A 14,536-nucleotide genomic window follows, 5' to 3' on the forward strand; every position below is an offset into this window, starting at 1 on the left:
CAAAGCCGGCAAGAGGGGGGGTTGCACACAGGACATGACTCACAGCAGACCCTCAGGTCCCATGCGTGAGCACGGTATGCCAGCATGTGCCTGAGCGGGACATCAAGTGTCTGTCACACCTCCCACACATCTACCGATCCAAACCCGCATTGTGTGACTATTTTAATGACCAAGAATATACTGCACTAATTCTGTTTTATAGAAAAAAATCTAACCTCAGACTTTCTGTGTAGCAAAGATATTGGCTGCAGTACTGGCGGAGTGGGTTAACCTCCTGCTCTGCGTAGGCTCACGGCATGATATTCTTCAGAGAACCCAGCACCGTGTTCATACTGTTAACAATGCTGCAGAGGGGTGCACACATAATCTTAGCACTGGGGAGGTGACACAGGATTACGAGTTCCAGGCTGGCCTGAGCAACATAGCAAAACTCTGGCTATTAAAAGAAGAAAAAGAATCCGGGCGGTGGTGGCGCACGCCTGTGATCCCAGCACTTGGGAGGCAGAGGCAGGCGGATTTCTGAGTTCAAGGCCAGCCTGGTCTACAGAGTGAGTTCCAGGACAGCCAGGGCTACACAGAGAAACACTGTCTTAAAAAAATCAAAAACCCAAAAAGAAAAGAAAAAAGAGCAGGAGAAAGACAGCTGGCAGAGTATTTGCCTCGTATCCACAGGTTCTGCACTTAGGTGTGGCTGTGCACCCCTGGAATCCTAGTGCTTGGGGGATGGAGGCAGGAGGATCCGGAGTTCAAGTCATCCTGAGCTACACAGCGAGTTCCAGGCCAGCCTGGGATGCATGAGACACGGCTTCAAAACAACAGGCACACAGACTGTTGGTAACTCTGGTGAGAAGGCCAGCGGCACCCAGCTGACTCTGGCATCTTTGCAGTGTAGCCGAGAGTGGTGCGGAGGGACAGCCAGGGCTACACAGAAACCCTCTCTCAAAACACACCAAGACTTGTTCAGTGCTTCCCGCTGCCCCTGGGGGAGCCTAGGCTATCCGTAGCACTGCCCGCCCCTTCAGTCTGTCTTTCCTGGGTACTCTGTTCTGACTTCTGACACCAAATCCTGCCATGCTGCCTGCTGGTCCCATAGCAGGCTCCACGTGTACCTGTCCGAGAACAGATGCTTAAGCCAGGCAGTGATGCCACACGCCTGTAATCCCAGCATATGGGAGGCAGAGGCAAGTGGATCTCTGAGTTCAAGGCCAGGCTGATCCATACATGGAGTTGCAGGATAGCCAGGGCTACACAGAAACCCTCTTTCTCAAAAAAAAAGGGGGGGGGGCAAGAAAATAAAAAGAAACCAATGCATGGATATCAGTTAGCCCCTCCCCCGTTGTTTCCCCTTACATGTCACCTTGGAACACTCCTAAGGCCTGGGTGCTCTCTGCTGCTGCAGTGAACCCAGGCTCTGTGTCTGAAAGTGGGGAGCCATGGCTATGCTCTAGAACAGTGTCCATGAAGAGGCTGGCAAGGAGCCCAACACCCCTCCACTGGCCCCCTTCTCCATTCAGCACCCAGCACAGCCCCCTGCGGCTTCACTCTCACAGAAGTCCCTCCTAAGAACTAACTACAAAGATGTCCACCCAGGAATCAGGTACATACCTCGGGCATTGGGGCCTGCTTAGCCTTCCAAACACAGCTTGGATATTGCAGTTATGCACAGTGCTTCCATGGCCAGCATGCTTCCTCCTATGACCACCGTCACTCAGCGAGCAATCAACACCTCAAGAGGCAGGCATTTACAACTGTTGTCCCAAAGAACTACTGTGAAGTGGAAACTTCTGGGTTTTTTGGAAAGTCAGTCATGTCAAAAGAGGTTTTGCTGGGTCACAAAGGATGAAAGATGTTTTTGTTATAGCAGGTATGTGAAAGGGCACGAGACGAAGGACTATAACTATGGCCCCACAGACGGTGGGAGGGAGCATTGCTTTGCTCCACCTCGCTATTCTTCACTAACGACACGCACATTGGTCCACCTTAGATGCAATTGCTGAGCTCCGTTTGTGGTGAGATGAGCCTTGTGGTTTCTTCAGGACTGGTCTGCAGCTGCTGGTTCATATTTGGTGTTTGCTACGGGACTGAACTGCTGACAAAGAAGATTGAGCTTGTCCCCAAAGAACAGGTCCACTTCCCCCCATCCTAATAACTTTTCTCTTTCACTACCTCTGGTGGGTAGAGGGCTAGAGAAGTGACTTGAACGTTTATTAAAATGGGATGCAAAGAATGTATGCCTACACAACATTCTTGGAATCACCACACTTGCTGTCGCTTCTGCTGCTGTGCTCAGTAAGCCTGAGAAAACTTCACACAGATAGCAAAGACTTCAGGCTGAAGGGGCTTCTAGACATGGGCTGGTGGCCAGAGCAACTCCCTCTCCCTCTGCCAGCTAGGGGCATGCACACGCCTATGATGTTTATGGGGTCCTAACTTGCGTCCACTGGTGATTCTGCAAGGTGACCTTTGAGGATGTTAACACAGTGCTTCGTAGCCACGCTGCTCACCGTGACCATCTCTAGCAGCTGTCCTGACTGTCCCTTATATCTAACATGCATGGAGAACAGTGAGGCATGGGACATAGCACAGCCACTCTTATTCTTGCCTCAATGAAAGCCCCAAAACAGCACTCTACACATCCAAACCCATGTGCAAATCATAGTGTATGTGCCTTGTAAGGGGGGTTAGCCACCCATTCTGCCAAATTCCATTTCACTAGAATTTCAACAAAGTGACATCTACAAAATGTGTTCTGTTCCTGTTGCTGCTGTTAAAAGACCTGGTATGTCGTGTCTCAAAATCCTGAGTGCTTCAAGAAGCACACACCACCATCGGCATCGAGGACAGCAGCCAGGAGAGCTCACATAATCTGAAAAGGCCTCCACCCACGGCAGCTTGCCCATAACCCTCTCCTCTCCGGTCTTCTTCCGCTGTGTGAGACTCTGACGTCATCAGGCTTTGCTTCCCACGGCTAAAGTACAGCTCTGAGGTGATAATTTGACTAGTGTGGGCCAGGTCTTGGCTTCCCTTCCCAATATCCTAAAGAAGAAGAAAGAAGGAAGAAGAGAAAGAGGAAGATAGAAGGAAGGAAAGAGGTCATTTTCAGAAAAGATTTCTTCCATAATTTCTTCTAGCAGAGGGAGTCTACAAGTCCTTGCAAAGTGACCCTTGTGGCTATTAACACATTTCCAGAACACTTCATCACATCTCAGCAGCATCTTCACCCCTGTGCTGACCCAGATACACTGGGGGCACAGAGCAGACTTCCGTTGGCATAAACCTGCCTTCCAGTAAGGCGTTCACTTCCCATGTGCATGTTGACCACACACACCTGCATTTCTGAGGCACATATGCCTGCCGACACTTGATTGTTGATATTATACACGTGAACACGTATATGGACATGTGTAACATCATATCTGGATTTTCCCTCCTGGGTTTGAAAGATCTACTATTCTACCCAATTCTTCTATTATCACTTTCTGGGTCTCTGCACTGTTTTTGTTTGGATTCATTTACTTACTTTTGGTCCTTACATTTTGGTGTGAGGACTGCAGACAGAAAAAGAGATGGATTCTGTGAGCTTCCCTCATGCTTAGGGGCAGACACCAGCTGTTTCGGCCAGCCGGAACTATAACAAACTCCCACAGACTAGGCATTTATTTCTTGCATTTCTAGAGGCTTCAAGTTCAAGAGCAAGGTGTCAACAGACGCCTGCTTGGGGTGCGTTCTGCTTTGCAGATGGCTGCCTTTGCAAAATGTCCTCACATGGCAGGGAGCAGAGGGCGGGACTGAGCTCTTCTGTCTCTTTTGGTAAGGACATTAACCTTATTATTTTTTAAAATTTATTTATTTAGTTAATGTATAGAAGAGTACTCTGTGTTCAGACACAGCAGAAGAGGGCATCAGATCCCATTACTGATAGTTTTGAGCCACCATGTGGTTGCTGAGAATTGAACTCAGGACCTCTGGAAGAGCAGTCGATGCTCTTAACCACCGAGCCATCTCTTCAGTCCTATTGTTATTCTTATCATCATCATCATCATCATCATCATCATTATCATTGCTATTTAGTTTTTGAGTTTTAGTTTTTTTCAAGTCAAGGTTCCTCTGTGTAGTCCTGGCTATCCTGGAACTCCTCTGTAAACCAGGCTAGCCTCAAACTTAAGATCTACCTGCCTCTGCCTCCTGAGTACTGGGATTAAAGGTGTGCACCACAACCTTCCAGCTGAGGACATTAAATTTATCATAGGGCCCCCGCACTCAAGCAATTAGTGCCTCTGAAGGGGGCCAATTCCTAGTAATAGTTAGAATGTCAGTAGATGGATTTAAAGAGGGTCACTTTAGTCCAAGGCACCAAATTCTTTCCAGCCTTGACAATGAAGCATCTCAGACTTGGAACATCTGCTCTTGGGGCCAGCGGCAGCTGGAGCACCACAGCTGTGCGTGGAGCAGCCCTCAGGTCCTACGGTGTCTCTGGAAGTCATTTAATTAGCTCTATGCCCCAAGTTTCCAAGCACAGTGCATTCAGGATCACTCCTCCTAGGGCATCAGGAGGGAGCGGAATTTGCTACCTCCCGCCCTGCAGGTCTGGACACAAGCAAGCCACAGGTCTTGGAGTTGCAGTTCTTCCCCACATGGCCTGCCTTGCCACTTCTAGGACAAGCTGTTCTCCGGTCTCCAGCTTGGGGAAATGAGTAAATTGCTTACCACCGTTGGGCAGATGAAAATCTTGCACCATGCTTATTTTTCAGTAGCTGCTGTCATGCCCTGAGGCTGCCATGATCGAGCTGATGGTGAAGCTCCACCCGCCCTTGACGTCGTTATTTTATCCTTGTCTATGCCACCCTGGCTGTCCTGGAACTCAATACATGCATACACCAGGCTGGCCCTGAATTCACGAGACCTGCCTGCTTCTGCCTCTTAAGTTCTGGGTTTACAGCCGGGCGGTGGTGGCGCATGCCTGTAATCCCAGCACTCTGGGAGGCAGAGGCAGGAGAATTTCTGAGTTTGAGGCCAGCCCGGTCTACAGAGTGAGTTCCAGGACAGCCAGGGCTATACTGAGAAACCATGTCTCAACAAAACAAAATCCAAAAATCCAAAAAAACAAAACAAAACAAAAAAAAACTGCTCTGAGTTTACAGGCTTTCTGTGTTTAGTTTTTGTTAATTTCATTTTGTGTGTTTGTATAGATGTGTGTTGTGTCACAAGTGTGTAGGGGACAAGTGTGAGTGCATGAAGAGGCCAGAGGAAGTCTCCTGACGACCTACTCTAGTTTCTGTCATTCTCCACTTTATTCCTTTAAATCAGGATCTCTCCTGAACCTGGTACAGAACTGATGGTCAGCAAACCCCAGTAATAATCCTCCTGCCTCTGCCACCTCCCTCTATCTCCCTACCCCTACACACACACACACACATACACACACAAAGACATACACATACACAGAGACAAATACACACACAGAGACACACGCACCTAAAGGAGGGGAGTGTGCTGACCCCAGCAGGAGAATAGGAGTTCAAGGCCATCCTTAGCTATATAATGAGTTCAGGGTCAGCCTGGGCTACATGAGACCTACATGAGCAAAAACATAAAAACAATTCATAACAGGAATAATCATACTCTTAGAATTATTAAAAAAAACATGCAAAATTGTGAAAACATCTGATAACACATCACTGGAATTTAGGGTATTAAAAGCTATCTTAGAAACAAAAGCACTGAGTTCGGTTTCACTTAAGGAACTAAAGTTAATTTTTTAAAAGATAGAGAACAGGGCTAGGAAAATGGCTTAATAGGTTAACACTTGTCTTACAAGTTTGCAAATCTGAGTTTGGCCAAGCAGTGGTGGCACACACCTTTAATTCAGCACTAAAGAGACAGAGGCAGTCTCAGTTCAGAGCAAGTTCCAGGACAGCCAGGGTTACACAGAGAAACCTGTCTTAAAAAGAAAAAATCTGAGTTCTAATCTCCAACCCCATGCAAAGCCAGTATATGTAAGCAGCAATAGCAACAAAGACAGACCCAATGCATGCACACGCACGAGCACGCATGCACACGCACGAGCACACATGCACACGCACGAGCACACATGCACACGCACGAGCACACATGCATACGCACGAGCACACATGCATGGCTGGAGGGTGACAGAGGGAAAGTGTGATGGCTGGGCAGCTAAGGGCACTTGCTGCAAGCCTACAGCCTGAGTTTGATCCTCAGACCCTCACGTGGAAGGAAAGAACGAACTGACTCCTGCAAATTATCCTCTACCTCCCATGAGCCCAAAAGAGCAAGGATACCTCCTTCCCATTGCAGTCTGCACAAAACAAACATAAAAAAACATAGTCATAAGAAGACAGAACAGAAATAACAGACAGAAAACAAAGGGATGCCCAAAATCCACATGATGAGCACTGCACAGGTGTGCTTTGTGCCCTGCCCACGGAGCACCGAGAGTCATTTTGTCTTGACCCGTGTGTGTGTGTGTGTGTGTGTGTGTATGTGTGTTTGTGTGTGTGTGTGTGTGTGTGTGTGAGAGAGAGAGAGAGAGAGAGAGACAGACAGACAGACAGAAAAACCATTTGTGTTAGAGTAAAGAGCTGAGGTCTACATAGGTGCTTCCCTATTGTTCTCCACCTTAGTTATTATAATTATATAATTATTATTAATAATTCTTCCTAATTATTTTGGGGACAGGTTTCTCCCCTGAATCTGGAGTCTACTATTCAGCTGGACTGGCTGGCCAGCAAGCTTGGGGTCTACCCGCCTGCATGCACATATACACACATGTACACACATGTGCACACACACACACACACACACACACACGCACACGCACACGCACACACACACAATGTGCTAGGGTTACAGAATGAGTCACTACCCTCTCTTCACCAAATGGATAATGAGGGTTTGCACTCCGGTCCCCAGCCTGTCCCAGTCCCTTTCACACCATATTTTTTTCCACAGCGCTTTCAGGTTCCCAAGGAGAGTGAGCAGAAAGTACAGAGTTCCCACACATCCGACTTCCCCTACCACAACCCTACACACACACACACACACACACACACACACACACACACAGAGCTTCGTTACCATCGATGGGCCTGCAGCACGCAGCGCTATCAGCAAAGCCCCTGCTTCTGTTGGTGTTCACACTTGGCATTGGCAACTGTGACAGTTGCCGGCATGCGGGCAACGTGACTGTCTCTCAGAGCAGCGTCACTGCCCTAAAAAGCCTCCATTCTCTCTCTGTTCATTACTCCATCTTGAGCCAACTACCCATCTTTCCGTGTTCTGCCCTTTCTGGAGGGTTGAGTGGTCAGAACCATGTGACTGGCATACAAGGGGTTTCCTCCATTCAGTAACAGTTAAGACCTGGTGAGTCTTTCCATTGGTTGCTTGTTCCTGTTGGTGCTGAATAATATTCCGTTGTCCATTCACCCATAGAAGGCTGTTTGCTTCGGACCTTGGGCAGTAACAAATAAAGGAGCTGTAAGCACTGTGTGTGTGGCTGTGACAACACAAATATCTTACATTCTAGGAGACTGAGACTGAAACATTTGCTAAACAGCCAAAGTTAATAATATACCTTGAGGTCACTTAGGACGGCTAGCCCACTGTGTACCCAGCCTGTTGGTATAATGCCCCTGTTAGGGAACAACCAGCCCTACATTTGCCTTGAGTTTCCCATGTGATGCACTTTTCCGACCTAAGCTAATACATAGCTATAATCTTAAATTATGTACTCTCCCATGCCTCTGACCCAGACAAAACAGCAAATACAAAAATTGAAAGCAACTTCTGAAAAATCTACCATAAAGTTTGAAAGCAACCGATTATGGTTATTGGTTGAAAAATAATGATGCTTGTGATCCGGGTCAGTTGGGATCAGTTGTCACCAGTGATTTAATCTTTTGTTAAAGATTTCTACAGGTCCCCTTCCTTCCCCATCTGATGCTTTCAATGTCACTCATTAGAGATGGAGCAAAGCCCTTTGTTAGGGACAGACAACCCCCTCATAAAAGAGACACAGAGCAATCATAGGCAGACAAACACAGAGATAAACAATTTCCCAAGAGAGCCTTTAGGCAGGCACAGATTCAGACTCACACAACAGACAGACAAAGGACAGACAACACAGGGAGCACGAAAGAGACAATTCAAATTTGGACTCACTCTTAGTTAAACAACTCCAAGGGGAAATGCTTCTGTTTCTTCCCTTAATGTGACACTGATGCATTATTGGTAACAGAGTGAATCACTAATGTGTATAATCCATGGACAGGGGTTTGTGTGGATTTATGGGTTCAACTAATTTGCTGGGTTGTACAGTAGAAGCTGTCTTGGCCATAGAGATCACATTCCCACCAGTTAGGGGGAAAAGATAGAGAGGGGGAGAAGGAGAGGGAAAGGGAAACAGAATTTCCTGGGATCCGTGCCTACCAGCCTTTCCCTACATCAGGGTTCTGTAATCTAACTGTCCTGATAGTGCTACAGAATCTCATTGTCCTCTGAACCATTTATTCTTATTCATGTTCTTAGGCTGGATTTTTTTTTTTAAATTAAAAGCCCCTGAGTGTAGAGAGTCCATTTAAAGATATGTACTTTATATATGCCTGTGGTTGGATTTTGCAAAGTGGTTTCACGGCATGTGGTTACAAAACCAGTGAGATATGTAGTTTAGATTCCTTAGAAAGTGCTGTCTGATCAGTAGACTAAGAATTCGGCATCTTCCCCTAACGTTCAATGTTGGTTGAATAATAGTTACACAAACTTAGTTATCTGCACCAACTTCTGTCCTTTCCACAGCAAGTGATCATCAACTCAACTTTTCGTCACCAGGGGCCTCAGAGAGCATTAGACAATAGTTTCACCTCAGGAAGCCAGGAGCTCGTCTGGTAAAAAACACACCCAGGCACTCAGTCAATCGAGATAAGGTAATTACACTTAAACTAACCAAAGAGACAGAGCTCTGAGCAGAATGACTGTCCTCACATGGATTTCCCAGATTCCTCTTTCCCCAGTTTTTGTTGTTGTGTGGTATTTTTGTTTTGTTTTGAAACAGGGTCTCACTATGTAACTCTGGCTGTACTGAAACTCACTATGTTATACCTGGATGACCTCAAACTCAACGATCCGCTTGCCTCTGCCTCCCAGGTGCTGGAATAAAAGGCAGGCTCTTTTTGTTTTTTTCTTTTCTTCCTTCCTTTTGCTTTTCTTAAGTAAACGTGTCGGGCGTGGGGGCTCACACTGAGACTTGGGAACCTAAGGCAAGAGGATTGCTGAGAGCGCAAGATCAGTTTAAACCAAATAACTGAGTTCCAGGAGAGCCTTGGCTACAGCGTGAGTAGCTGTAAATTAATGAAATCAGTATAAGATACAGAGACGGTAACTTGACATCACCCAGAGCAGCCTCAAAAGCTTTGGAGGGATGACGAGTTAATGTTTGCGCGCGCCCGCGCAAGCACTCGCTCCGCCCCTTCATGGACGTGCGCGCGCCCGCACCTTTCAGCGCGGCCGTAAAGAGGGGCGCGGCGGTGTCGTGAAAGGGGTCGTAAGCGCAGAGCGCTGGTTGACGGTTTGGGACTCCATTTTGTTCGTCGCTCGTCTGCTCGGCAGTCGCTCGTCTCCGTGGCTTCTCCGAGGCGGAAAGTTGGAACAGCGGCGGAAGTTTTGAGGACTCGGCCCGAGCTCGGTCAGTGAGTGTCGTGCAGACGAGCAGAGCAGCGGAGATGCGGCCCCTGGACGCAGTGGACCTGGCGGAGCCCGAGGAGGTGGAGGTGCTGGAGCCCGAGGAGGACTTCGAGCAGTTTTTGCTGCCCGTCATCCACGAGATGCGCGAGGACATCGCGTCGCTGACGCGCGAGCGCGGTCGCGCGCCCGTGCGCAACCGGGGCAAGCTGTGGGAGATGGACAATATGCTGATCCAGATCAAGACGCAGGTAGAGGCCTCTGAGGAGAGCGCTCTCAACCACCTGCAGGGCGCGGGCAGCGCCGAGCCCCGCGGCCCCCGGGCGGAGAAGGCCGACGAGAAGGCGCAGGAGATGGCGAAGATGGCCGAGATGCTGGTGCAGCTCGTGCGGCGGATAGAGAAGAGCGAGTCTTCGTGAGCCGGCCGCGGTAAGGGCGGGAGCCCGGCGGGGCGTGGGCGACTGTGGGGAGGAGGCTGGCTTGTCGCCTCGGGAGTAAACTAGGCCCCTCTGGGGAAGGAGTAGTGCAGATTGTCGGCGGGGAGACCGGGGAAGATTCCAGATTGTTCTGGAAAGCATGGGGCCCTGAGTGAGGCAGCCTCCAAGAGGGGCCGGGTGTTTGCTCTGCTGTCCGGCGTGATTAACCTCTCTCCCGCCCGTGCTTTAGGTTTCCAGCCAATGGATTCTGGTTGAGTGATGGCGATTGGCTGACATGACACCCTGGAGAAGCTGAAACCAGAGAGCCTTTTGTTTTCCTTTTACTTCTTTTTTTTTTTCTTTTTTCTTTCCCCTCTGTCTTCACTCTGTTCTCACTGACACTACGTTTCTGCTATGGTCTGCGGTTGACGACCTCGATATGAGTTTTTGATTATTCAGTGGTTCCTTTTTTGTTTGTTTGTTTGTTTGTTTGGGGGAAATAACTTTGATTTGGAAAATGCGCTCACATACGGGAATTAGGGCCTAGATTGTAAGCCCTGTGGCAGTTGAATAATGTTCATTCCTGGCCTTTGGTTGTTGTTCCTGAATTTGGAGGTGTTTTGCTCTTTCTTGGGTGACCTGATATAGCTCCCTGAACTTTGGGTCCCTGTGACACTTGAGATTCGGAGTTGGAGCTCCCCGCCTCTGAAAGTTCTGAAGGAGCTGCGTTAATTCTAGAAGATTCCGTGCAGCGATGGCAGAAGAAGGAACCAGACTTCATCTGGGACTGTGGATGGGCCTTACATGGCTAGAACTGGTGACCTGGGAGAAGGGTCGGAGGATAGTATTGTTTCTATTGGGGGACTTTAATTTCTGTGTGAGACCAAAGGAGGAGAGATGTATTTTGTGCAAAATTTAACTTTTATGTGCTACACTATCTATTGTAACCTGCCTGATGAGTTTGTTGGGACAGCCTAACTCATTTCTAAATGAAATGGAACCCAGTATGGGAGATGAGGTCTTGTTAGTCTGTACAAGTTGATATCCCCATATATTTGAGGAGATCCTGGGCATAAAATGAAAGATCCTTGCAATACCCTTTGTGGGCTGGGAAGGAAAACCTGCAATGGACCCAAAACTTAAAGGAAGAGGCGTCTTCAAGGTTCATATGTAGTTAAGCTATAAATGTACAATGGCAGACCCGATAAGCTTTTGAGGTCAAAACCCTTACCATGTTGAAAATAAAATCTTACATGTTAATAAAAGTATTCGTTTGCTTGAAAAGTAAGCTCAGATAGTTATTAAGACATATTAAGTGAAGTCTTTCTTCATGGCCTGTGCTTAGTTTGCGTGAACATCCTCAGCTTTGGGAGCTCTGAGTAAACAGAAGGGAATCTAGGCTCTGACTGCAGTAGGAACATTGAGAATGGTAGTCTTGATTCCTGTTCTTTCCTAATCTTGATGACACAACAGCATAATATATTGACTCCCTTCAGACAAGAAGGGCTGGGTCCCCAACTGCTAGGATTGACCCTTAATGGGAAATACCTACCAAACAATGGCTTTGGCCAGCACCTTTTTCCTAGGTGGCCCAAGCCTAGGGCCCTCCTTTCTAAGGACATCCCAGCCATCTTAGAATTGTATGTGCTGAGGGAACCACAGCCCAGCCTAACTTCTGACTGCTCAGTGTGTTCCTTGTCAGGGTGATCACTCAACTTCACCTGTCTGGTTCCTTCTTAGTACTGCTTCCTGAGCTCCCAACTTCCCAGCTCTTAACAGACACAATTGCCTTAGAAAATGGCGGGGAGGGGTAGGCTTTCCCTTGTGATGTTTTGATAAGCTTGGCCTTGGGTGAGCACAATTTCAGAAGTCAGGAAGAATGGAGGTGGGCCAGGGAAATGAGACTAGATACTGGTGTGGGTTATAGTAGTGGGGCCAAAGGTCCAGTAAGAATGTGACTCAGGAGGTAACAAGAAAGGACCATGTTTGGCACATTGTTATGGACTTTAAGACTTGTTTTCTATAGATAAATATCCCTTTACTGTTCTAATGTAGCATATTGCTGATCAGGGCTACAGAGATGGCTCAGTGGGTAAAGAAAGACAAGCCTTCCACCAACCCTAAGGAACTAAATTTAATCTCAGGGACCCACATGGTAGAAGTCAGGAACTGAGCCTTGAAAGTGGTCCTCTGACCTCAACATGCCCACTGTGACCTGTGCCCCATCTATAAATATATATATTTAAGTTTTAAATGGTAAGAGAGATGGTTTAGCAGTTAGGGGCACTTGCTGCTCTTGTCAGGACCCAAGGTCAGTCCCCAACACCCACATGGCAGCTCACAACTGTCTGTAGCCCTCAATTTAGGGGATTTAGCATCCTTTTGAACTCCAAGACATTGGGACATGTATTCAGGCAAACATACATTTAAAAAAAAGTTTTATTTGTAAGTGACACACAATGCAAGAAAGAAGTGCACTCCTTTCTCTCCTAAGCACTAACAGCGATTTAATTATCTAACCTTACCAACAGTACATATATTTTATCGCATGTTTCCTCCCAGCTTCATCTTGTTTTCAGGCAGGTTTTCATTGTGTAGCCCAGGCTGGCATCACTCTGGGTTCCTCTAGTGCTGGGATCATAAAAGCACACCAACTTTTAAGAAAAACAAAACCCTGAAGCTTAACACCCCTCTCCACCTCCCTTATAAAACTAGCTTGGAAGCTTCCCTGTGAACGTCTGTGTCTGCATGCTTTCCTCTTGTGATGCCAGAGATGGACCCCAGGGCCTTTTACCTGCGTTCACTCTGCTGGGCACCCCCCTCCCCTTCTTAACCCCCGAGTAGTTGTCACTGTTGGTGGTTTCTACACCTACATTTGGAAACTTCCAATTCTCCAGCAACTCCTTTCCTTTCCCTATGATGCTGGTCAATTGCAACACACTCCGAGTCTCCTTTGCTCCAACTCGTGCCTTCTTCCACCCTGGTCTACTGGCAGAGATCAGTGAAATGTCGACTGACCAAGAGACACTCTAGTGGCACTGCAGCGCCGAGCTGACCCGGCTCCATTTCTCATGGTTTATTACAGATCCCCAAGTCCTTCATGAGCCCCTGGCTCCAGAGGTCTCCTCATGGATGGCCATCAGAAAGGCTTGTTGAGATTCTCGGGCAGGGTGCAGATACCATCTCAAGCTGAGACCAGTCTGCTCCATACTAGGTGTTAGGGAAAGAAAGCATGGAGGTGTCACCTACCCTAAGGTCAGAAAAGAGCTGGAGTGATGGAATGCTTGGTACAGACTGATGAAAGCCTCTGGTGAGCAGCTCTGGCTTCTGGGCACTCAGTAGCAGAGGGTGGTCTCCAAGAAAGCAGGTTTAATGTTGGTGGACACAGCACAACACGGGGTGAGGGAGACATCAGTGGATGTCTGGCTCCAGGGGAGGCCACCCTGATGAAGATGAGATCAAGAGCGGGGGAACAGAAGACCCCCATTCCCTTGTCCTGCTCCCGACGACAGGCATTGGTCGGTTGAGATGCTACCAGAGCTGCATCTCCCTGGGGTAGAGTGCTGTAGTCACTGAGTGTTGCTCACACCTGGACTCTGCTTCTCTGCCCTCTGGGCATGCAGCAGGGTTGCACTTCCTGGTTCCTGTGTTTTGGTGGGCCCATGTGAATGCTTCTAGAGCCTATGAGCTATGAGGGGATGTGACACCTGTCGGTCCAGCCGGAGTCTCCAATGTGACATCCTCCAAAGTACACTCTCCAGTTCTGCAGGGGGACAGCAACACTTGAGGCAGTGGTTGGGAGTCAACTTGTTCCTTTGACAAGTGTAGTTCTTGCCACTCTGTCCTTAACATGTAACCCGAGTGAAGGAAATTGCTCTGTCCCTGAGGTGGGACTGTGTCCTGTGGTGGAATGTAGTGGTGGCATAACCATCACTGAGGTGGCCAGTGTAAATGCTTTCTCCTTTACTGGTTTGCAAGAAGGGCTGTCAGCCTATCAAAGGCTGTTTTCATCCAAGACTGCAGCCCTCCTCCTGCCCACAGGCCTCACCAGGTATCTCCCACTGGTTCCCTTTGCCCAAATTCAAGCTGAGGCCCTGGCCACCTTCCCCTGTCCGGAGAGCAGGGAAGCCTGGGACAGTGTGGTCTCCGATGCCTCTAAAGATCAATAGAGTTTGCCCCCATTCATACTGTGGCTGGGTAAACCAGGCAGGGCTTGCTCCAAATACGTGTGACTTTACCAAGACTTCCTACGTGTCCTGTGAGTCCGGAGTCATTCCTCCTTTCAAACTAACTCATAGTTCACAGACTTTTCCATATGTATCTCTTCAAAGCAGTTTTCTCTGTCAGCTCTTCCAGCTAAAGCCAAACTGCCCAGGAGGATACTACCCTGATTATGGGCTCTAGCAATACCCTGGGACTGCCTG

The 14,536-nt window shown here is 48.2% G+C and overlaps 1 protein-coding gene across 1 annotated transcript; it reads left to right on the forward strand.

Annotated features, from left to right (window-relative positions):
• Nucleotides 1–9,573: 9,573 nt before the first annotated feature.
• Nucleotides 9,574–10,471, forward strand: LOC127696414 (MORF4 family-associated protein 1). Its single transcript, XM_052199152.1, has 2 exons — nucleotides 9,574–10,125; nucleotides 10,363–10,471. Exon 1 carries the CDS (start codon nucleotides 9,738–9,740, stop codon nucleotides 10,113–10,115), a length of 378 nt encoding a protein of 125 aa, XP_052055112.1. The 5' UTR covers nucleotides 9,574–9,737; the 3' UTR covers nucleotides 10,116–10,125; nucleotides 10,363–10,471.
• Nucleotides 10,472–14,536: the final 4,065 nt, after the last annotated feature.

Source organism: Apodemus sylvaticus, chromosome 11 (assembly GCF_947179515.1).
Source record: "Apodemus sylvaticus chromosome 11, mApoSyl1.1, whole genome shotgun sequence".
NCBI lineage: Eukaryota > Metazoa > Chordata > Mammalia > Rodentia > Muridae > Apodemus > Apodemus sylvaticus.